General features: G+C 41.4%; 1 protein-coding gene across 3 annotated transcripts in view; it reads left to right on the forward strand.

The window, feature by feature from the left end:
* Positions 1 to 25919, forward strand: part of GRIK1 (glutamate ionotropic receptor kainate type subunit 1) — a 177326-nt gene that overhangs the window by 93777 nt on the left and 57630 nt on the right. For all 3 annotated transcript variants that reach the window (XM_037377668.1, XM_037377667.1, XM_037377670.1), the window contains exons 3-7: positions 1613 to 1870; positions 9397 to 9578; positions 18919 to 18972; positions 20642 to 20815; positions 24314 to 24457. In XM_037377668.1, coding sequence (XP_037233565.1) covers positions 1613 to 1870; positions 9397 to 9578; positions 18919 to 18972; positions 20642 to 20815; positions 24314 to 24457 — 812 coding nt within the window. The remainder of the gene's footprint in view (positions 1 to 1612; positions 1871 to 9396; positions 9579 to 18918; positions 18973 to 20641; positions 20816 to 24313; positions 24458 to 25919) is intronic.

Raw genomic sequence — 25919 nt, forward strand, 5'->3', positions numbered from 1 at the left:
TACAAGATATGCCTGCTATAAGGCAAAAGATGTGTCTGCTGTAAGGCAACTGAAGGCTAGAAAATAAACATACTTCACATCACGAATCATGCTAGAATGCTGGTGAGCCCTCGCCTTTCAAACATCTAAGTTACTAGATTATCCTTGTGGTACATTAGTTTCTTATTAAAGACTGGGGAAAAAAAGAATGCTTTCAAAGAACATAAAATATAGCTTTAAATTGTTTGTTGCATTCTCAAGTATCAGATATATGCTGGATCTATACGCTATCAAAAAAATCAAGTAAGGTGGATATAAAATCCATATAATCCACACTGAGACTAGGTTTTAGATTTCCTGTAGATTGGGAATGTCTTCTGTGACTACTGTGAAAGTACCTTCTCCATTTAATCTCTAGCAAGGAGTTCATTATAAATATTTTTGTAAATCTACATGCAAGGAATCCATGCAGACAGTAGTAATTTCTTCTCATCATGAATTATTGATATTATTGATGCCATTTGCACATTAAAATCTGTGATCCTTTTGGAAGGCTTCTGAATTAAACCTTGAAAGCCTGTGCATTTTATGCTGTCTATATAATACTCATTTGTAGACTGAAAACAGAAAATAATTGATTTTCTGTTATATTCTATTACTATCAGAGAGGTAAATATTAATTTAAAAAATCTCAGGTCATTGTGGGTGTTTCTGTACTTAGTATTTCAACCAATCGCAGTCATTTCTAAGTTTCCCACAAAGAACTACCTTACAAAGAGTACAGCATTGCAACTCCGTGCAGGGCTTGGTTCTTATTGATAAAGCTTATTAGAAATATTTGCAGTAGATTTTACTAATGGTCAAAAACAGTTAGTATTACTTCATCTTCTGTCTGTTAGCCTGAAAAGATACAGGAGGGGGAAAAAAAAATAAATTAAAAGACCTACAGAAGGGATTCTTTTGGCTGAAATATAGGCAGGAGGAGAAAGAAACCTTTGCTGGTACTAGCATTTGACTGATTTGGAAAGGCACTAAAATGTCAGTGTGTGTTGGTTCTTTATTTCCCTGTGTCATTACTGAGAGCTTTAGGCTTTACTGCCTGTTTTGTAAACACAGATTATGGAGCACCATGAATCACAGTGCCCTTTACTGTTTATATTCCTTCTGTAGCCTGAAATTAAAGCAACTCACATTGGTAGAAGCTTACCAGTCATGGAGGAAATCCGTATCGTGTCTGTTGTGACTTCATGAACATATTTCCTGACATGGTGCCATGAAACTTAATTCATGTGACATCCCTTTGGCCAGCCCATAGCCAGAAAGTTCCTGGTTTCTCCAGGATAATGCCATTTTGAGAAAGGCGATTTAGGAATCAATGTGACATGAAGGTACTGAGCAGAGAAGTTGCTTCAATTGTTATTTGTAGCAAGCAGGTTCTAGGATAGAATGCTAATCAGCAAAGCCATTTTCGGGAACCATTTGCCAATGTCTCAGTGGGTTTGGGAGCAACATGGTTACCCATTCCCACTTGCAATGGGGGTGGATGGAGCACAGGTAATCTCAGTAAATATCATACAAGTTACTTGCTTTTGCCAGCTAACAGCATCTTCCTCTCCCTTCCTCTCCCCCTTAGCATGCGACCAGCTCGCGCTTGGTGTCGCTGCTCTGTTTGGACCTTCCCACAGCTCCTCTGTCAGCGCAGTGCAGTCCATCTGCAATGCACTTGAAGTACCACATATTCAGACCCGGTGGAAGCACCCTACGGTGGATAACAAAGATGCTTTTTATATCAACCTCTATCCAGACTATGCAGCCATCAGCAGAGCAGTTTTGGATCTTGTACTATACTACAACTGGAAAATAGTAACAGTAGTATATGAAGACAGCACAGGTAAGTAGTATGGGTGCACTGCAGGTCACGTACTTCTATTAATGTGCATGTATGAATAAATTCTGTGAGAGAGATGGCCTGTGACAGTTCAGCCATTTTCCCCAGAATATAGAAGAAAAAAATCTTGTAAGGTGCAGCTATTCTTCTGCTCCTGAGGCTTTTGGAAAGCTGTTCACTTCATCAGACCTTAAGAAGTCACTAGAAGGTAGCTCCTGGATTCTGAATACTCAAATCATGTTTTGCTTCAGCATGGCTTCAAACCAATAAATATTCTAGTGTGAGGATGATTAAGGGATTTTCCCTCTCAATGAGGGGTTGATCTTATAAGGGACGTATCTAAAACCCCAGTGTTCAAGCAGCAGCATTTTTAACATAGACGCTACCTTGTTCCTTGAAACTGTCTCAGAAACAGTCAAGCAACTTGTCAGCTGGGTGCCAAAGACTAAATCTGAAAGTTGCAATTCACCTAAATGTTTCCAGCCTGGGACTCTTCACTTAGAGAAGATCATTCATTGTTTCTGACAAGAACCTCCCCTGGGGCACACAGCAGTCATAGCGGTCCGGCGACATCTCACAGACAACCGCTATCTGTAACACATCCCTTTTTATTCACGGAACAACAACCAACAAAGTTAATTATTAACTCGTTTCTTGGAACAAGTGATTTAAAGGCTTATGAGAGACTAAGCCTTTTCTTTTTTAATCCACAGAGACTGTGGAAGAGTGTTGATGTTATAAGGAAGTCCAAGCCACTGTTGCATGTCTTCACCTATCTAGGCATTACACATCTACCCCTGTTGTCATAGATTGTACCAACAGCCAAAAATTTTTCAGGCAGCATCATTTCCCTCACTGGAGTGGGAAGATACTGTTTCTGAGAAATGCATTTGCTGCTCTGGCCATTGAGAGAGCTGTGTACCTAAACTGCTCTCAGAAGGAGCCCAGTCTGTCAGGATTACACGTCAAAAATTATTCCAAGCATGACTGCAGAGAATATAATCTCTCCTACAGCGTAGACTTAGTCATGGATTAAGGATCCATAATCTGACTTCACAAGAAAAGGCTTGAATGTAAACAAACCATTAAAAACAACACAGAACACGCTAAGCAAGACCTTCCAATGGTCTTTTTTTTGCAGGGCACAAAGTTACAGGTAAGGGCACATTCTAAGCAGCAGAAAATATTATCTTGGAGACATATCTGCAGAGATGAAGAAAATAAAGCCAACTAAATAAGATTTACGCTAACAGTTATTCCACTGTAAACTCTCATCATCATCCTTTAACACTATCTTTCTATGGTAAAGATGTAGCTGAACTGTACTGAAAAACAGCATTTCTGGAAAAACCTGTTGTACATTAGTGGTCATTGGTGGAAATTAAGCACTTCACTGTCAGACCCACTCTGAGACTTGCATTCCCCTTTCTCTTCCCATTTCCCACAGAAGTATAACAGCTTCTAGAGCCCTACAGATGTGCAAGTAATATTATAATTTATTCTTTGATAATGGCATAAAACAAACCTGGGTAAGGCATGAGCTCAGCATCTGCCTAAGCCTTTAAAGGGAGTATAAAAAAAATAATCATGCCTTTTAAAATCATATTGTAAAAACACGTCTGAAAGACAGAATCTGCTTAAAAAAAAAAAAAAAAGAAAAAGCCAAACCTCAATTTTAAGGCTAAAAATGTTGAACTTCTTTCTGCACTGTCAACAGCACAAAAGAAACACGTTTCCTCCCTGATCCGAGGCAGGTCTCAGTGCCAATGTTCTGCTCACATTGGACTCAGAAAGGACACCAAAGGGATGAGGTAGAAGAGAAAGAACAACTTAGTCTGGGCTTACTGCAGCTGTCTTCCTTCATTTCCATTACGATGGTCTAGCCCAGCAGGATTTTTGCTGGACTCCTTGCACTGTACACCAAAATACACTCAAAATAGAGGTCTTTTTCAGCCTACCCTATTATCAAATTATCATTCTAAAGCAGTAAGTGCTGTGTACAAGTTCAGTTACAAAAATGACTGATATTAAAGGACTTAATTTGCAAATATATTTACAAAGTAAATTAATCATCAATCATCTTATTAACTTGGAGTCAGAAAAGTAAACAGATCAACTTTGATCTATATAAATAGCCTTTGGATTTTGGATCAGAGTGACGCCATTTAGTTCAAGCTCTTTTTCATCTCTTAGGTTTGACAGTTACACAGCAAGAAGGAAAACTATACCAACCATTTTTTTTTTTCTTGTATGTGAAGAGCAGCTTCATTCCTAAACAAACAATGAACTCGTAGCTGTAACAGTGACTTTCCAATGATCCATACCCAAATTATTCAGGGTGAGATTAGTCCTGCTCCAGGTTGAGTCTATTTTGTAGTTTTAATTGTGGAAAATCCTCCTTTCATGCTTCACACTACACCACTGCTCCAAGCCCGTGTGCCATCATGGCCAGCTCCAGCACAGAGACCACATACTGTGCCAGTCTGCCAAGCTGCATTTGCCCACCTCCTGTAGTTACGGTTTGCACTGCTGCATGGACACAGCCATCAGCGGAAACACAGTTACAAGTCTAGACTGAGCAACATTAAAAAACCCCATTCATCTGGGGGTGCTCATATTTCCAAATGATCCAAATCACTTGCACATACCCTCCTTATCTCAAACACTATTTACCATGCTGCCAGTTTTTGTCATCCAAATGTTTTTCAGCCGTAACTTTTTTCCAGTCAATGATTTTGGAGTGCATGCAGAGACAAGAGCACTACAGACATCTGAACGGCTTAGCACCGGCCTTCCCAGACCTCTGCTGTTTAATAAGGCTTTCTCACTGACATCTGCTTTTTGAGATCTGGCAAATGATTATTTTATAGTCCCACATTTTTCATGAGCAGGTTGTACAATATATGAAGATGGACACCTCCCAGGGACAAGTGCTTCACATGTGGGAAGCTGCCTGTGTTAACAGAACTTGTAACACCAAAGGCATTGTGTGATGCAGAGCTGTCTTCCCTTGATACCATAGCATCTCTCAAGTATAATCCCAAGTTTTCATTTTTCAGCATTTTACCACCATATGAGGTTTACTCATAGCTGGTCCAATGCTTACTGGGATAAGTCATTCTATGTTATCTCACATACCCCTCCTGATATTGATGAAACATTAGCACTTTCTTCCAATCTTCTAGAACTCATTCAGGGTTCCAATATTTATCACATTAGTTGTTGAATGTTAGTAACCTGCTGAGTGGACTCTGTAGAACTGTCAATGTTACACAAATTTTATATAAGCAGGTCTAGAAAACCTGCAACCAATAGTGTTGAAAATTACATTTGGAATAAGAAGCGCTTACTCATCCTGCTTCTTATCAAGCAGCATGTTAAATGGTACCACATGCACCATGTTAACCAACTTTACCATCTCCTCCAAAGGGACCTTCAGTACCTTGTATTTTGTTCCTGAAATACATTTGTAAAATTTCTTCATGTTTCCTGAGCTGATCAGAATTTTTCTCCCTCTTGTCTTTAGACTTCAGTATAAATAAGAATGATAAAGCACACTGCAGCCGGTTTTCATTTCTTGTTGCTGTCCTTAATCTGCCATCAAAAGATGGACTTTCAGCCAAAGTCATCTTTCTTGATAGTAAATTAATGGCTTCTGGCTATAGAGTAAATATGTATTTAAACATCTCATCCCACTTATTAAAGCCTATAGCTTTCCAGTGCTAGGGAAAAAAAAAAAAAAAAAAAAAAAAGACTCCTAAGCAAATGTGTTTATTTTTCAGGTAGAGACCGTGCTCCTTTTTTCCTTTAAGTGTAATCCATGTTATGTTCGGAGTCCCCAGGCCATAATCAGTCTTCATTCTGATTATTAATTCCTCTTTATTTTTCATCAAGGTGTTAAGAAAGAGTTTGTTTATATCAAGTGCAATGCCTTTGTCTAAGGTAAAAACTTGTCTCCTGAAGTTTAAAGACAATCTAACAAAGCCTTGCGAGAGACTGCATGATACATTGAAGATGCATTTCCCAAACTTAGGTACCATAAATTATGGTTTATCTTTCCACATGCTAGAACTGTGCAGACATACTGTTCTCTGGGTTTAGTGGTTTGTAATAGATCCCTTCTGATATCCCACTTCTGCAGTTTGTTATTTGGCACATTGATCTGTAACAGACACATGACACTGTCTCAGTTATCAACAGCTCAAGCAAAGGGAGTGACACTGCCTTCAGAGCATGTTTGAGACTGCTTTTGATTTATCTTCCCTGAATTCAATAACTTTAACCTACCAGGTGCTGAGAAGGGTAACTACATCAAATTTCTCATTCTCTGCAAGAATCCTTGACTTTCCCGACTTGTTAGCCTGCTCTCCCAGCATTTGTTTAAGGCTCAGGGGAACCAGATCTTTTCATCATATCAGTTCAATTAGTTTGCACAGGGCAGAATTTGAGTTCTTACCAAAGTTGCTTTCTTTAAACTTGTGGTTACAAGAGACATCTAAATTTGCTAAACCTAACCCAGCTTTCTAAAAAATAAAAAAAAGGAGTGCTTTCTCACAAAGCAGTAAAAGCTTTCCTCAGGTTTGAGTCTGGCCGAATTACATATACATTTTATTAATTAAAAAAAAAAAAAGGGGTGTAATTGGGGGGGTGAACACTTTCTTCCAACACACACTGCCACCCTTACTGCCAATGTGTATGATTATTTGCCTGTTGGAACATTGTGCTTGTTAGTCATGATTGAACTCCTAAATTTGTCACATAGAAGTTGCAGTAGTTTGAGACATTGCAAAATGATATGAAATATTCAAAGACTTTCACTTATTTTAACATTTTACTCAAGTGTCAGAGGATACTATTTGTCTTTTTTAAACCACTATCTGAAGTTGGAAATCCAACCCCAAAGCTTACTGCATCCATCAAGGTTAGAGACCACAAGATAGTTCCTTAACCATACAGAAAATGCCCAACCCCGTTTCTGAAGGAAAAAGGGAAAGTCTTTACAAGTCTGGGTAAAAGGCAGCAGAATGGCAGACAGTAGGCCAAGAAAGTTGGTGAAACAAGCCTGCTTTCCATCCTTGTAGATTTTGTTTCAAATCCCTAACTTGAGCCTTTCCTTTCAATAGTACTGGCCAAGACTGTCTCCAGGCCCCTCACAGTTCACGCTCAGCCACCACACTTCCACCTGGCCGGACTCTACAACACCTTCCCTACCCAAGCTGCTGCTCCAGTGCAGTCCTGCATTGCTGTTCAGGCCACATCGCTCACTTTGCAGAGAGGGGGCTGATGCCCAGGATATGTCACTTCTGAGCCATTCCCAGCTTGGCTACTACATCCTTCTCAACTTCACGGGCAGTCCGTGGTGCCTCCTGCCTGTTGGAGGCTGAGCTCCAGATGGTCTCACCAAGCCAGAGAAGGGTGACTGCCCTAAGCACTGCATTTGCCCAGGCCTTCCCATCCCCCCAGGAGTCAAACTAACCATTTCACAAATCCAGACAGGGTGGTATCATGCCCAGGGGTCTGGATTTGTTGAGCAGGAGGAAGAGGAAGGAGAGCACTGATGGTTATTCCCCTTTATTATTTATTATTATGCTGGCAGTCAGCTGATTCAGGCTTTTGTCTGGGCCTCCAGAAAAATAACTGCAGTCCTTTTCACTGCTTCTTTGGCTTCTTCAGTGCACTATAGCTGGGCTTTACCTTCACTTCATGTAGCAGTAGGAGGAGATGGGAAGTGCAAGGTCCAAGTCTCATGCGACTGATATAGTTTATGGCACACAGCGTTTTCCTTCCCCAAGAAAGGAGATGGAGGTGGGTAGGCAAATCCTTTTCTTCTGCTCTTCACTACACTTGTGCTTAAGTACTATTTGTTGCTGGAAAGGGAAACAACAGTACTCACTCTGAGGCTGTTGATAAGATGCAAGATTCCCTGCATGCTGGGCTCTTCCTCTCAAATCTCAGTTTTCCCTCTTAGAGTTGCCATTCATTATAGTGGCCAAGACACTGCAGTCAAGGGCTGAACACTTGAGTGCACGGTACAACCAAGCTATGGCTTTACAGCCAGATTACATAAACTCCCCTACTTGTTAGTCAATGTTGGAAGCATGTGCCCTGTTCTCATAATAATGAGCTCAGATCGTTTCATATTTACACAAGCTGGCTTGCAGCCAGGCTCCGATCTCACAGCGCGTGCAGCAATTTACATTTGAATACTCATAATGCTTAATATTCTATATTGGTTGTTGATACTTGAAAACCTGCAAAGAACAGACCAGGCAACTACAGGCAGAGGGAAAGATTAGTTTTTTCAAAACACATTGCCCGTACTTGAGTGAAAGCTGGCAGTCCTCGACATAGCAATCACTCGCTAACCTCAGAAGAAATACGGATGCTTCATCTCGCCTTACACATACCATTGGACCATTCAATCAAGAACATTCACGCAGAAGACAAAACCACACTTGCTCCCAGGAGGAGTTTCATATTAATAATTTGTTTGATTTTTGTTCAAGAAGTGCTTCTTGCCTGCATTCTCTCTCTTTATGCATATTGTTAAGGCAGCCTTTTACTTTGACTCAGCAGGAGATCACGAGCTTTTGTGGGTAAATTACATTCATGGATAATGAGAAAGAGACTGTAATCACACACCTCAAAGAACTCTTAACTATCATACTTGGGTTTTGGAGGCAGTACAAATTACATAGGAGTGCTGAATTAGCTGGTGGAATTGCACTGTGTTTAAATACTTGGAGAAATCTTCAACTGGTTGAGCTCCACTGACTTCAAATAAACCATGTAAATCTGTACCAGCCGAAGACACGGTCTGAGAGATCATGTTCTTTTGTTTACATATGTAGAGCTAGATCTCAAAATATTTCAGTTCTTTATAAGATCTCAGACTTGCTGAGTGACTTTATGCAAGTCACTGTGCCTTCATGCTTTTTGTCTCTAAGTCGATGATAAGAAAAATGTAAGGCTTCTCCTCTGGGGTATTGCAATGTGTGCTGAAATGAGGGCAATGAGAGACATATGGCTGCTTTTTTAGAATAATTGCTGGTAGGTGCCACTCAGGGTAGCCACTGGCTTCTAAGTGAGCCACAATGGAGTCGCTGGCCGTTGAAGATTTTTCTCCCTCTACCACCCGTCATCTGCTCATGCTTAACATTAGGCAGGAAAGTTAGTAAGGGGGTTTCTTCAAATCTATGTTCTTGTGGTTTAATACCAAAATAATAATTAGTTGCCAAGGAAGAAGCATTCTTTCCCTTTAGCAGTAAACCATAGCAATATAGCATCAATACAAACATATCTTAGAGTCAACCAATTAAAGTGCTTCAGAAAATTAGGTGTTAAAGCCAAGTATAACCACAAAAAGGAAAAGCTATAACAATATTAGTTAGGAGGCTGCCAAATACAAAGGTAACAACTACCTTTTAGGTATATGAAATATTTTGGGACTGATAAGAGACCCTGTTCAAGTGACAATAAATACTCATTGCACAGAATGGTTAATTGCATAATTGCATATAATTTTTCAGGTCTAATTCGCCTGCAGGAGCTCATCAAAGCCCCTTCTAGATACAACATTAAAATCAAAATCCGCCAGCTGCCCTCTGGAAATAAAGATGCCAGGCCTTTACTCAAGGAGATGAAGAAGGGCAAGGAGTTCTACGTGATATTTGATTGCTCACATGAAACGGCAGCAGAAATCCTAAAGCAGGTAAGGGGGTGAAAAATCGTGACATGCATTTTGTACCCTGAAAGTTGTCAGCCTTTCTGGTTTTCATTTTCTGGGAAACACTGAAACCGAATGCTTTTGCCAGTTGGGCCATAGGCTTGTGAATACCAGGGACAGAAGCTGTTACAGAATGTGCAGCAGCTTCCTAACCTGAGCACTCCGTACGACTTCAGGGCTTCACAAAGCAGAGCCATAAGGACCAGCAGCAGTACTGATGTCTGAAGAGAAGCCCATAGATATCCCACAAAAGGAAATATGTATTTCTTTTTAATACTTCAAGTTCTGTTTGACATGGAAGTTTGTTGCATTTATTTTAGCTTCTCCTAGTTTAATCAACAGTTTTTATGTCTTTCCCATAAAAAATGAAAGAGCCCATTTTGGAGCGCTTAGGGAGCTGCTGACCTTAAGCTATTGCCTCCACAAAGGCTGCACATCAGGTCAGTGTTGGCTACAGTAACAACAGGGCATTAATCCACTGCAGACAAGAGCATAACTCTGCATTCACATCCCTATAACAAAGCAAGTTTTGGTCTGCTGGCACTGCCTCATTACACTTTAAACTCTGGAACAGCAAGAAGATGGAATGGAGACAGTATCAGAAGAAAAATGTATACTTTACAAGAGGAAGAGAGGCTATTGTTGCAAGGTTTGATATAGCCCTGACCTAAGCCTGAGAGTTGGACAGCCACACAAGGCAAGGGCAAACACCACAAAGCCTGATGTTAATGGGCTAGGACATTTTCAGGGGCACAGAGAGAGTGGTGTAAATTGGAATTTACTGTTGTCACTTGCGATGTATTTCAAGACAATCAAAGTCAAAAGCAGCAGCTCCTGCAGTTCATTGACCTATAGACAATAATACCAAGCAAGTAATACATTGTTAATGTCATTTCCCTTCTTGCTGTAATTGTAGGTATGAGGGGTTGTTGTTTTTACTGTCAGTCGGTCTGATGGGAAACCCATCTGATCCCAGAAGACCATCAGAGAGGTTCCACTGATCTAAATGCACAGATATGGGCTGTCCCATAAAGGTTAAAACCTATGCTTCTATCCCAGTATGTTTTGCTGGAATATTTAAGGTATGCAGAATAACATTCTGTATCAAAATAAGTAAAACAACTTACTGGATGCATTAGGCTGCGGAGCCTGGAACCACCCTCTCCAGACTGGAGAATCTTGGTCCTGTGAATACAGTTTTGCAGGATGGTGTCCTAAATCAGATGCACTACAGCTGAGAGCAGCACACAAGTTCCCATGAGCTGGTAGGGTTAGATTTACTGCTGTCAGGAAAGTTGGCATATACTAGATTTTAGGCTTTTTCTCAGTGCAAGTTAGATATTTATGCTACAGCAGAGTGAGATGCAGGCATGATGCTGGGAATGCAAGCAAAGAGTGAGGGGAGGGTGCACAGTCACGCGGCTGCTCTTCCGCATGATGGAGCGTGCTGTAGCAAGTGGCAGTAATTGGGCAGGGGGCTGGGCAGGAGGGCTGCTGTCCTCTCACTGTGCTGCCTGTAGGACTGTCCAAGAGCATTAAACCATGACAGCAGGAACAAGCTGCTCCAAAACGAGGTCTGTGGGGGAAGAGTTAAAATGACAACAAAAATTTTCAGGGATCTGCAAAAACAAAGTACAGATGTCTGGCACACTGCAGGAGGCACAAAGCTTCAAATATACAAGACTGAGTATGAAAAAAAAACCAAACACCAAAACCAAAACAAACCTTAGTGTCAAAAGCAGAAGAGGAGAAAGCGCTAAAAAATGCACTAAGACAGGGCAAAGTGGCAGAACAGTTTGTGTGGGAAATGGATCGGGGAGACAACCGACAAGCTGCAGATACTGATAATGCCCTCTGATGCCTTAAGAACTCAGAGCAAGATGGTGAATGGCAGTGTGGGAGAAAACAGGAAAATTAAGAGAGGTACACCTGTGGGTCAGAGCTGCAGGAAAAGAAGCAACATAAATATAGGCTAGAAAGAAAGGAAAAATGCCTTTTATGTAAGATAGCTCTGTGGCTGAACCTAGATGCTGGCAGCAGTAACTCAGGTGCTGAAGTTCCTCTCTGTCAAAGGCAGCTGTGAAATGTGGAGGTGTGGAGGGCTCTGAATTCACGTGGACTCATCTGATTGTAGGTTAGCTACATGAAGTACCACAGTTCACATTCTCATGACTGTATACACGTAATTTTACACTGAATGAAAACAAGACATTAAAGAGACTGCTATAGAAATTATTTTAAGAGAACTGCAATATTAGTAGAAAATGTTTTTGACTTTGTAAATGATCCAATAGATATTACAGGAACAATATATCATATCATTGTTAATTTATATAAGATTTATAACAGGAGTAGGAATCAGGGCTAACAGTCACCTAAACCTGTCCCCAAAGCAATAATTTCTTGTCTGCCTACTGTATTTACAATAACATAGTAGATGCTTAGTAGCCTATGCAGAAGATAAAGAAAGTGGGGACTTGTAGTGGGTTGGGGTTGCAGCAGGTATTTTAACAGATTAAAAATGCAACAGGGTCACACAGGAACATACCTACCATCGCTTATGCTCAGTTCCTGTGTCCTGTTCACCCCCCAGACCTGGACAAGTTTGCCCCAAAAGTTTTGCACAAGGGTCTGCATTTCCCCCCTCCAAGCCCAAGAGGGCCTCTGCACCAGGATCTGCTCCATCGCCTTTGGGCGATCCCCCAGCGCAGGTGGGCAGCATCCCTCACCTCCTCCAAGCCTTGCCTATGCTGGGAAAGAGGCAAAAGGCCACCTCTCACCTGCTCTGGGTGCATTTCCCTGCTGGGAGGCAGCCAGGCATACTGCCAGTAGCATTTGTGCTGCCAGCCTGCCTCTGAGCTGAAGGCACGGGCAGGGCAGAAAAGTTGATGCCCTTCTTCCAGCAGTGCCCACGCCACTGGGGCTGGCAGCAGCAGCAAGGGCTCTGCAAGCAGGGGCTGCTCGCACCAGCCCTAAGGGGGCACTGCCTGTTGCACAGCTTGTTACCCAGGAAGGGAAGGCAAGGGATGCCCAAAAGCTCTCTCTGGGAAGCAAAAGGATTAGCACATCCAGAATTATGTCCTGAAAGAGTCAGTATATAGAGCTGTGTTTGGGAATGCAGACCTACCTGACCTAGCCTCCTTACCGGGCTGTGGGATGAGGGGAGGTGACCTCCTCACTTGCCTCCTGCAGCCTTTTCTTTACAAAACAGCACAAAAGACAGATTTCTTCTCTTAAACAAGACTATCTTCTGCTTATTTATAGCTTTAACTAAAATACCATTAGGCCACACTTGTTTCTTGTGCAGAAGAAGAACAGGTGAATCAATAACCTAATTAAACAAAATACAAAGCCCACACACAGCTGAATAACCTATCCCCTAAACTCACGCATTTCCCTTCTCTCTGACATGCTGCAGAGAGCCAAGGCTTTCACAGTCCTGACCAGCTTAATGAGGTCTGGCCCTCTGCTCTGGCCCTCTCCCAGATCTGGAAGGAGCAAGAAGAAATTGTGATTATTAATTGCTGCCTTTCTCAATAGTCACTGTGAATTTTCTCTCCATATTCCCACATGAGGGTCGGTAACCTCATGCAACTGGTGCACAGTGGCTGAGGGAGTTTTCCAGCTCTGTTGCCTGTAACCAGGTAGCTACCCAAACTAGCAGTTCTGCTGCCCAAAGTGACCTGCTCCACAGGGAGCAAGATATTCTGAAATTACTTAAATTGGGAGGTTATGCCATCAGAGTTTCCAAACCAGACGTACCACACCAGCAGAGCTGATGGAAAATGTTGCAGCTGGTCTGTCACTCCCACAGTCTCCTTGAAAGTCTTGGCTGCTGGAGCTGTAAAGCTCGTGAAGACTGAACAAATCATCTGACAAGGAGTGAGATCTAGCAGAGAATTAGATGCCAAAACCAGGAGCTAAATGCAGCTGTGGCTTTTTAAGGCAAAATTGTGATCTCCAAAGTCTGCTCAGGATCTGTTGAAGCTCCTTAGGAACCTCCCTGTTTAACTTCAGCATTGCCTGTCCTGCTGTGCTCCAAGGGTGTCTAGCACCTCTGTCCTTCCTAAGCCTAGAACCAGTTATCCCTTAAAGAGCGTGAGATAGTAAGGCACCCTTCAAACTTGTCTAAGACTAGCAGGACTGAACCCTTTATACAAGGAAGCTGGAAGCACGTTCTTAAGGAAAAATCTGGTGTTTACAACATTTACCTGAAATATTTTGTGGACAGACATTTGGTGCTCTGTCTAGACTAGGTAAGAAATCCCACAAGTCAGTTAAATCTAGCTATTGCAAATTGCAATGTTTTATGTATGAATCTTCCAATATATCCTGCACATACTGTATTTCTTCTGATATTGTCTTTTTGTATGAGGAACTTAGTTCAAGAGGTTAAGTTGTTACGGTTAACCTTCAATTTATTTTGTTTAATACACCAATAGTTGACATAGCTTTTACTGCTAGGCAAACTTGTCTCATAAATTATGTTGCTACTAGCCTTAAATTATCTCCTCCTTCCTCCACACCTCTAAAATAAATTTTATGAAAATTACTGTATATATAATCAGATTGAGGACACTCACAGAGCATTTTATAAAGACTTCCATGGTCATTTTTACTACGTGACAGACATATAATTAATAATAAAATGAGATGTGAGATGGTGTCCACGCTGGAGTTTGAAAGGTAATGCTGCAGCCCTAGCTCCCTGGGATCTCTTCAGGAAGGAGAAGGATCCAGCCACAGCTGGCTGGGACCCTGGGCCAACACATTTGTCCTGTCCTATTGTTATGGCCCTTGCTTCCAGCTGGACACCAATACTATACTAGTGAAGTATTTACGGAATATATCTTGTTTCTCGACGTGGCTCGTGTCCATGTTGGAGGAACTCTATCTGTTCCAGCTGGACCACTGCTGTGACCGAGTGGGATGCAGATTTCCAGTAAGTGAAGTCATGTCCAAGTAAAGCTGTCCTCACAGGGTGCCCGGAAGCATTGCAAGCACGGTATAAGCCTTTTATCTTGAACACTTGAGAGGCAAGGAGGTGGAGGGGCTTTTGTTCTTTATGGTGTATCTTGCTGATCTTAGAAAACAGTAGTGGTACTAATCCATTGAATAATGAAATGCATTCATTTAATGGTCATGGAATTAATTAGTAGCATGAGTGAGGAAAATGCAAAGTGAAAGCAAGCAAAGTGTTTGATGCAGTTCCCACTAATACGCTTCACCATCATTCCGGTTTCAGCCCACCTTGAAGGAAGACTGACACTAGTGAGTCTGACACTAAGTGAGGTGGTGATTTTTTTGATGGGCAAATGCAGGTTGGAGCTGGGATATGATGCAAGCCAGGAACAGAGCACCCAAAGAGATTTATAGACATCAGAGAGAATTTTTTTATCCAGCTTCTGTCGGCTTGCCATATACGACCACTGATACTTTTTCAGATTCACATTGCAGTTCATGACCCTCAGCTAAAAATGCAAAGCTACAAAAGACAAGGCCAAACCTTCCTATCTGAAATGGGTAGTTAGAGATGGAAGTCTCTTTCTTATTTGCCAAGATAATCCATAATCCTACCACATCTGAGTTTGGCTGAAGAACAGATTTTATGCATGGTAAAATGAGTAGGAGATCTACAAGGAGAAAGGAGAATATTTTAGCCTGGTTTCACTAATTTAAATTCATCTAAGTTCCACACTACTAAAAGCTGTTATTATTTAGCTAGAAATTTTATATCAGATGCATAATTATTTTAACAATTACATGCAAAGTTATTTAAATAGGAATGTGTAATGAAATCTCATTCCAGTTTCTTATGGGCAGCTATATGTAAATAAACCAGTCTTGCCTTCCCTTCTCTGTTCTGGGCTGCTGTGCTTATTTTCATCATTGGGGAGGACACTTGCTCTTTGGGAAGAGCCTTTGCAGCAGCTTTGCAAGGTACTTCAGAGGTGTCCCAGCCTGAAAGGAGTCTTTGCTCCTAACAGGCTTTTATTATTTTCTCACTCCTGGTAGTTTCTAAAAGCTGCTTTTCCTGTATCTGCTGCACTGCAAACACACAGCAGAAGATGACTCCTCACAACTCTCCTGTTTACACTAATAGGACACCCAAGTCATTGAGACCTGGGAGCCATTAGCCCTTTGGGGTCTCTAACATGATACTCAGCATTCCTTTTGATTTAACTTGTCTTTATCTCCTGGTTTCCTAATACCATCCTTCAGAATGGTGATTTGTTACTGTCCTTAAATCGTCATTCACTGGGAATTTTATTTAGCTACCATGTTACCCTAAAACACAAATAAGTTATTGTTGCAAAGTCTTTACAATCCATGAATGAAAAGTACCCTATTTAGGTCAATCTACAGATCTAACCCACATGTCACAGTGATGTATAAGTGCCATATAACTGTTAACCAATTAGCATCCTTAATGACTGTTAGATGGGAGGACAACCAGTTAAGGCTGTTCTTGTAACCAATGCTAAGTGAGAGGGTAGATCCCAGCCTGGGACAGATCCAACACCAACTCTTATTCCTTAACCAAACAAGGACACTATTAATGTGTGCATGCACTTACAAGCTCCCTTCTAGCTGTCTGTATCTTCGTATCTTAATGAGTCATTGTTAATATAGAAAATACAAAAATGACACATTGATTAAGCTTTCCTGGACTGCTGCAATATTTTATTTGGAAGAATTTCAGCAAACATCTCTCATGGAGCCCTTGGGTGCAGGGTCCTTGGCAAATCCATGGCACCCTTCCAGCAATTGCCATTGTGAAACTGTGTCTTGGTTATGGCAGCTAACATTGCTGGCTGAACCTCACTTTTTACATGCAGTTGCCTTTGATTTTCAGGGGGTTTGGTTCTGGGTTTTTTTCCAAAGACAATCCTGTAGCATGGCTTTTGAAATCATTATTATTCACAGGTATGTCCGTGTCCTTCCAGCTCTGTTTATAGCACATTACTTAGGAATCAATATTCTCATAAAAAGTTTTAATACAAAATGTGTTCAGGAGGCAAACACTCTTCTCAGGATACTACCCTTGGATTTGCGAGGAAAGTAATAACTGGGCTACTTTGGATTAACTACCAGGTTACCCAGTAACAGTGTAGCTGCAGCAGCACGAGCTAGGTAATGCTTCCCAAAGATCCAGGCTAGACACTTTATAATCATTCTAGTTAATGTATCTGTCTAGTTAATGTGAAATTGTATTTTAAGGCATTATATGGCTTAGCACTGTCCTGGTTCCCCATTGTCTTAGTATTTCTGTGCAGGCAGATTGGAGTTTATAGTTTCTGATAACAGAAGTGCAGTCAGTTGATGTCAGCTCTTCTATCTCATGCTAGAATTAAAACTATGATGAATCACTAATTTAAATCTTGGTATCTGCACTATTTACACTTACCAGTATAAACCTGCTTTCATGCTAATGTAACACCATGGACTAACTGCAAAATTCCTGTAGAGGACCAAATAAATTCAGGCATACAGAGGATTACTGGGAAACCACATTTATTTAACCTAGCTGCTGGTCTGCACCCAGTATGAAGCCATTGAGTTACTTCAGTACAGTTTCAGCTCGGAAGAGACCTGCATCATAAAAATCCTGACTGGCACCTCCTTCCCATAGCAGGGACCGCAGACACAGAAACCCAGTGGCTCCAGGGAGCAGAACTGAGTCCAGCCCAGTCAGCTGGGAAACACAGTATGCAAAAGCTTCCACTGATGCTACCATATATCACTCTCTGTTTGTAAATAGGGAAGGAACATCAGTCTCCAGGATTGCTAGATTGCTCATTTCTACAGGTAATAATATAATGTAAGAAATGGAATAGAAGAGGATTAATACAATAGGAAATACAAAAGGCAATTTTGACATGTAAATTCAGTGGAGCATTTCAATAAATTACTTGCCTTCTGGCTTAATTTTTAGTGGCTGGAAATAGATGGGTTGTTTGTGATTAACACTGAGCTGTGTTTAGTATCTGCTACAGCTTAGAAAGATCAGATTCTTTCCTTTTTTAGGTGAGGCGTTGCCGTACACAATCACACAACTGATTTTCAGAAGCTTTTGCCATGAAAGGGAATTTTGGCAAACGAATCACACTGTTTCCCCCTGTTTTTCAAACAGCTCTTCAGGCTCTGCTAAAAGAGTTCTAAAATGCCATTAAAAGCAGATGCTTACGTGACTGTGGTCCAGACTAAATAACATTTAACCTTTGTCTGTGTTACTGTCATGATAAAAAATTCTTCAGTAGTTTCCTAGCTCATAATTACTCCTCCCACGATCCCAGACAGGGCAAAAAGCCTGCATCGTGAAAATAGCGAACATGGACACAGCGACAAGAATAGGTGATACTGGGATGAAACTGTAGAACAGGGGTCCTCAAACTATGGCCCGCAGGCTGGATACGGCCCCCGCAGGGTCCTCAGTCCGGCCCCCGGTATTTACAGACCCCCCTGTCCCCCCCACCGGGGGCTGGGGGGGGAAACCAAGCAGCCGCAGATGACAGCCTGCCACTGCATCCGCGCGCCGGCCCCCTGGTTAAAAAGTTTGAGGAGCCCTGTGTAGAGCATCCTGCTATACACCATCAGGGGTGTTTTATGCAAGCATTTCCAATGATTTTTGGAGTGGTGCTGATGGAAAAAACACATCCCTCTAGAAGTTTCCTGCAATGTGAGGGCTGGAAAAAAAAATTTCATCCTTTTCCACCCAAGGTGGCCAGTCAGTATGCATTTAAATGCCATCCTTACCTTGCAGACCTTCAAAAGGTCTAACTCTAGAAAATTAATCCAGACCAGAAATCCTTTTGTACTAGTTGTTTTGACAACCTCCTGCAGACCTGCATTCCCCAGGTGGGGAAAAAAGGCATTTATACAAGCTTTTTGTTTTTCTTGTTTACTTCAGTAAGCACTCACAGAGTGTCTTGTTCTCACTTGGCAATGCAGAATAAAAACACCTGCATCTTAGCACTTTTCCCTACAAATTCTGTTGTCTGCTAGTAAATTCCTTTTTAACACTTCTAAACCACAGACTAAAGAATTTCACTTTTTAAAAAATCAGCTTCTCATTATCACTAGTAATTTTTCTTCTCCCAGAGGTTTTGCAATCTTTAATCTCTTTGCTGAGCAGAGATGATAAACATAATTTAAATACAACAGAGTATCTTTTACTCCTAAGAAAAATGTGGGTTTTATTGTAATTGAGTTTTCATGACCTGTAATGTGTTGTTCCAGATTAACCCGTACTTTTCAAAAGACAGTGGAGTACACTGAAAGCATCCAAAGTAAAGTATATTCACCTTCCAATCTCTTTCAACAGATTCTTTCCATGGGAATGATGACCGAATACTACCACTACTTTTTTACAACACTGGTAAGGAACAGTAAAGATTTGGGAGTGAATTTTGTCTGTTGCAGAAAAGACAATTAAAATTCCTGCTTTTTCTGGGACATCTTTGTTGCCATTATTCAAGGAAACCTCTTGAGAATGAGTGCTGACACTCCTTAGTAATATCAGGACTCACAATTTTGTGAGAAAGCTGTTTTGCAGTATCTGTGGGACTAGCTAAAACTTCAATACAATGAAAATTAATTTCAGTAGTGTGTTTAAGGAGGAGCTGTCGGTACCGGTGGATCAGAGTGAAAAAAATGGCTTTACAATGGAGCATGAGGTCAAACACCATAGGTGGTGCAATTTGTCACTAAATGCTTCGTTTACTTATAAAATCACTTGGTGGTTATATATAAAAAACCAAACCAAACAAAACAACCCTACGTTTTCTTTTATGGAACAAATCTATAAATACTTATTTCACTACATACTTCCTATATTTTAACTTATATCCTATATATAACTATAACTCAATCCATGTTCAAGGTATATTTGTGTTGTAGACTAGAAAGACAGAAAAGAACCAATATTGCTAGAACAGTCCTAGAGGACTGCATTATACCATTGTGCATCATTTTATTCTTAATTTTCTTTCCATATAAAATTTTATGTGGAAATGAAAAATTGTTTTTAATCCAATAGTCAATTCATTAGTGAGAAAAGACTCTTCTAGCTACTCTCTAGAAGCAGTAGCTTGAAATAGTTCTCTTTGAGGCCATTCTAACAACAAGAAAAATGTGAAAATTTAGGATTCACTGTGGAACTTAGAGTTTTATGCAATAAACAATCTAACATAAAACGGTAACCACCAACAACAATATGCATGAGCTAGTATAGAGCACATATTAGAACAAGCAATAAGCAGTGCTGGTGTGTCTCAACATGCTATTGTAAATCTTTACATTTTGATGGTTACTGTGGTAGTAAACCACGACCAACACGTTTGTCATTTTACTTGCCTGCTGGGATCAGCAAAAAGTTGTTTTGGAAAACAGCCTTCAGGCTTTGAGAAGCAGTTATCATGTTTCTCCTGCCTGATAAATACAGCTGTGGAGTGTGGCACACAATGATATAATTTAGAATACCCGTTATTTTCCTGCCCTGTAAACAGTGAGCACTGAAGCGCATGGACTTACTGTGCACTGGCCTGACATGTCCATTAGCCGTACTGCCAGCAAGTCACCTGAAGGAGGCAAGGCAGGAGAAAAATGGGATTCATAAGTAGTAAAAGTGTATCGCTTTCGACATCTCTTGGAATTTTCCTTCCCCGAGTTGAGAAATAAGCTTGACATTGGCCAGCTAATTCCTCACGTTGGTTTGTTAGAGCTGTAACGCTGTAAGAGGACTGCTATAAACTACAATTAGATACTGCTGTGCAGGTTGGTTGCAAAATAGTGTTGTTGCAGGGAACTGATTTTAATGTTCCAAAAAGCAGATATGCAGTTTGTCATAAATTTCACTCGGCTCTGGTTTATTCAGATTTATAACTGAAGCAGTCATGACTGGGCTTTTAGGGCAAGCAGAGCGTTCTCAGGAAAAAAAACAAACCCCAACACTCGAGCTTTGAATTGAAAATCAAATACAATGTCAGCCTAATTTTGCTTTAAAAATACTACATCTGGTTTTGTTTGTTTTCTTAATGGTGATTTAGGATCTATTTGCATTAGACCTGGAACCATACAGATACAGCGGAGTAAATATGACAGGGTTTCGCCTGCTCAACATTGAGAACCCGCAAGTTTCATCGGTCATTGAGAAGTGGTCAATGGAGCGTCTGCAGGCACCACCAAAACCAGAGACTGGCCTCCTCGATGGCATGATGACAGTAAGTGCACAACCACGATGATGCTGGGGTTTCCACAGCACGCTTTGCAGTGCTTTTCTAGCAGATGCGAACTGATCCCTTTGCCGCTTTACTTTACAGTGCAAATGCTGAGGCAGCATCCCCAAAGCAGACTTTTACCCGCTTCTACACAGAATGGCATTTGCCCCTGTTGTACTCATCTGTGTGACAAACCACTTCCAGGCAGCTCTAGAGATGGGTGACAATTCTTTGTCACAGTGCCATCCGGCTAACATCATTCATCTTATTGTTGTCAAATGTATATACTGCTGCCTCATTTCTTTAATAATGTCCTGCATGGAGTGAAGAACATCATAGGAAATAAAAACTTTCAGAGCAGGTATATGATTTATAAGCTGCAAGGAAAGATATTGTACATGTGGACAGGTAATAGTATTTTTAAATTGGAAAAGTGCCCTTTCTTTTCATTTCCAGCATCTACAGCAGCTCTGGCTTATAAAATACAATTTAAAGATAAATGAAAGGTATCATCAAGCCAGGAAATTAGGATTTCCTCCCTACCACTCCCCCAAGAAGTAAAGAAAAGAATAGGAACAATTACGTGGATAGTGTGACTCCATTCAGTTTTGCAGGGTGAAGAGTTGCCATCTTTTTGCAATATAAGATAATGTATCTTATGTACTGAATGGAGTTTGAAGTGATATGAAATAGGCTTTATTGCAGATTATTGCAGGGGAAATCTTGAAACATCTAACATCCTGAAGAGAAATGCATTATGTGTGCTATCTCTAGCATTTTAAAAAACAATGTTGCTCATTTGGGCAGTGCCATTGTGCTCATTCATATGCAAAGCAGGGGAGAAAGCTGTCCCTGGGAACTTCTGATGTGAATATGCAAGACCTGCAAGGGTAACTATTCACACACAGCTGTTCACCTGCATTCACTCAACTGTAAAACTCAGAAAAGCAAAGTTCTTACTAGACTCTTATGCTCTCCTTTGTATCTCTGACTCTCATCCTCTCCTTTGCATATCTATAATTTCTTGGTGTCCTTGATGCTCTGAAACAGCAGGAGCACCAAGACAAGCATCTTCCTGGTGAATCATTTAAATATTCATAGCAAGTTCTGCTTATTCCGTTTGATAGAGAGCTGCAATACTGCTATATTTCATTAGACAATAAGGCTATGACAAGCTGCACAGTATGAGGAGTTCAGGATTACATGTCCTATTGTTAATTTAGGATTTCTCCCTTATGGTTCATGCTATAGTGTTTGCCCTGATGTCAGCTTGTGGCAAGTCACAGGGCATGACCAAGACAGTTTTGAATTCATGTCCCACTTTATGCCCAAACTGCACACAGAGGTGTAGTTGTTTGAATGAGATCTTTGGGTTTCTTATAGAATATGAAAATGAGAAAAGCAAGTTCCAGGGCTAACTCTTTGTCCCTTTCTTCTTATGCACAAGTGCAGACGTCAATATAAGGCAGTTTCAGAAACTGAGGTGACCTTTTATTCCTCCATGCAAAGCCAAGTCCTAAAACAGAACAACAGTGAGGGGAGAAATAACAGGCTGAGGGAGGTTATATTACCTCCCAGTTGCTGCACAGCAGGATGGATGAAAAACAAGTTACACAAGCACAAGATTCAAACAGCCAAGTCTGGCAACGTTGCCAGCGTGCCAACACTGCAGAATGTACCGTCTTATCCAGTCCAAGCAGTGGCGGGCCCAGGTAGGAGTGCAAAGTCAGGTGCACTGAAGCATTTTCACCAAGTGTGTCCAGAGTCTCTAGTCCTGGGACACAGGCAGACTGGAACTCCAGTGAGCAAGTAAAATTCAATCCTGAATGGGCATATCCCCCATCTAATATAAACAATTATCTGAAGTCCATTGACATTGACAGGAATCTTTCCATTGACTCTGAGGGATTTTGGATCAGGGCTTTAGTCTCCAGGTCCACTTGAAAAAACTACCTGTTTTAAGACACTTGACACTGAGAATAGCTGTTACTATCTCCCCCTGCTTGACTCACCATTTATAATGTCTTCAGTGTGCTGTGACTGTGGAAGCATTGTTTTGGTCAGATCCTGATTAGTGTGTCAAGAGCAATTTCTCATCTGCAGTATATTAAGATTAGTTGATAAATTCAGATCACATTTGATTGCCAGCAAAAAACCTCCAATGCTGGTAAGACTGATGTTGCTGTAATTTACTTAGGTAAATGAAAGAGACAAAGAATCAAATCTATTCATTTCCCAAAGGAACTGCATGGGAAAGGAATAAAAAATAGATTAGCTTTGCAGTTCATATAAATTAGTCCAGTTTCTCATCTGCAGAGTTAGAATTCCTTTTTCTTAAATTCCCTGCTTAATTATTCAGTAGCTTTACAAGAAAGGCAAGGACTTCATTTTCACAGCATCCCAGTGCATTAAGTGAAACATGGCCATTCCCACCTCACACATGAGAGCACTGAAGTACAATGCAGGTGAAGGCAAGATTTTTCTAAAACTTCTCAGTGACAAAGGGTGACAGGGTGTGCGATCTCTGTTTGAGGCTTACTGGGCATGCTTTTAAACCAGCAAACCTGTTCTCAAAAGAAACACAGATGCATAAACAGCATTCAGTAATTTTAGTAATATTTAATTATCTTAGGGCTGGATCATCTGCCCTGTCTTAGTCAACTGGAAATTAGATGTATAAATCCAACTTAATCACCAAAACCCATACCTCAAAAGGACAGTTCACAACTCCGCATGGGAGGTATGGCAGGGGAACTGCCCTAGCCAGATCTTGGTGGGGCCATTTTACACATTTATGCCAAAAGCCAAGATCCTTGAGGACACTAAACACTTAGAGACAGTAAATACTTTTCCAGTGGGGCACCTACCAGGTGTTCGGTGAGACTGATTTCCCTGGAAAGCCGGGCCAGCCTACCCTTCGTGGAAGAAAGCAATCCCACAAGTGCCGTGAGAAGAGCAGTGGGGGGGAGCTGGTATGGGACCCCTGTGGGAGCCCTCCCATGCGCCCCTGTGGCCAGCCTGCAGGCTCGGCAGGGCCTGGCCTGAGCATCCACATGGTGCTTTTGAGTGACACACCTGGAGGTGTGGATAGTCTTTGGCAAATCCCATAAGAAAACTATAGAAGACTGAGTACTGCCAAGTGCTTGGCCCTGGAGGCCTGCCTGGAGGGTGGGACCTGGGCTGCTGTGTCACCTGAGGTTTCTTAAAGCTCCTCTCCATGCCACAGAGCTACCCATGTACTCCTCCCGGCACTGGCCTCGCGGACCTCTCTCTTCCTGTAGCTACCCAGTGTACTTTTCTTCCAAATGCTCACCTGAAAACACTCTGGAATTAATACAAGCTTCAAAAAAATGGGATTTGTTACACCTCACATTTCCATGGAGAGCTTGGTAGTGACCTTTTCCACAATGGCAGCCCAAGGAAACAGTTCTCAGTAGAGAAAAGCAGGGACTGGGCACACAGATGTACATTAAAGAAAGCCTTTCTGTTTTTTTCACACAGACTGAAGCAGCTCTGATGTACGATGCTGTTTACATGGTAGCAGTGGCCTCCCAACGTGCCTCCCAAATGACTGTCAGCTCCCTGCAGTGCCACAGACACAAGCCGTGGCGTTTTGGACCCCGATTTATGAATCTGATAAAAGAGGCAAGTGTAGACCATCTGCTTATGGTCAGCATAACCCTTCCTTTCTTCTTTAGCACCCTGGCTTGTGTTCTTGCTCCCTACTCTTTGTCATATGCTATGCTCTGGTTTCTGGCACTTGGATATCCAATTCTTCCTCACCTTCCTGGCAGGCAAATGTTGATTTACAGACACAAGGCTGTGGCTTGCATTCTGGTGGAGACTTTGTCTGGTTCTTCAAAACCAGAAACTGCTAAACCCTAGGTGTGATAAAATCTCAGACTAACACACTCTAAGACTTCCCAGGTTTTTTTGTAAGGTTAATGCTCATTATGAGTGTTTATAATTTCTAAAAATATGAGATAACTAACAACTGCCATTCTAAAAATTGAAAGAAAAGTGAGTCTGTAGCTCTGTTCTTGTTTCACTGCTTAATTCCAATTATTTTTCAGATTGTTTGATCAGTAATCGATACGCAGACAAGCTGAGAGAGTTGGGGTTGTTCAGTCTGGAGAAGACTCCAGAGAGACCTTATATCACCCTTCCAGTACCTAAAGGGCACCTACGAGAAAAATGGAGAGGCACTTTTTACAAAAGCATGTAGCGATAGGACAGGGGGCAACAGCTTTAACTGAACGAGGGTAGATTTAGATTAGACATAAGGAAAAAATTTTTTACTGTGAGGGTGGTGAGACACTGGCACAGGTTGCCCAGAGAAGCTGTGGATGGCCCATCCCTGGAAGTGTCCAAGGCCAGGCTGGATGGGCCTTTGAGCAACTTGGTCTAGTGGAAGGTGTCCTGGCCTGTGGCAGGGGGTGTGGGACTAGATGATCTTTAAGGTCCCTTCCAACCCAAACCATTCTATGATATGATTCTATGATTGCAGCCAGTAAATTGCTTCATGAAGTCATGCACTATCTCCTAAGAATCCATCACTGACCTAAGTTGATCCACAGGTGTTCTAAAAAATACACATTTTAGCTGATTTGCCTTTATTCTTCCAAAAAATCAGGTTTTATTATGAATTCCAAATGGAAACTTTTACTTTAGGCAAAAGTGTGAGAATTAAGATTTGAAATTATATGGATGGTGTGTCCTATACATATTTAATCTTTTCTCCCGATTCTTGTCTATGACGGTGTGATTCCTATCAAAGCCATGTTCATTAGCACTTGTGTGGGTGGAACAGGACCTGTAGGCTGAGGTACAAGGTAAGTGGTAGCAGCACATCAGGGCATACACCTGAATCCAGAAATATTGTAGTGGCAAACTGAGAGACAAGACGTGGAGGTTACAGAACATGTAGAAGAGCTGTCATCACCTTCTCCAAACCTTTCCAAGTAAATTTTTTAGAATTGCCATAGGCAATATATGACATGGTGATGCACCTACACAGAGCATTGAAAGTTACTGAAACAGTACTCTCCACACAGGGTGTTCTATGAATTTGGAGATTTCCTTGTAAGCTTCCGTCTTTGAAAATATA

This window comes from Falco rusticolus, chromosome 2 (genome assembly GCF_015220075.1).
Source record: "Falco rusticolus isolate bFalRus1 chromosome 2, bFalRus1.pri, whole genome shotgun sequence".
Classification (NCBI taxonomy): Eukaryota; Metazoa; Chordata; class Aves; order Falconiformes; family Falconidae; genus Falco; species Falco rusticolus.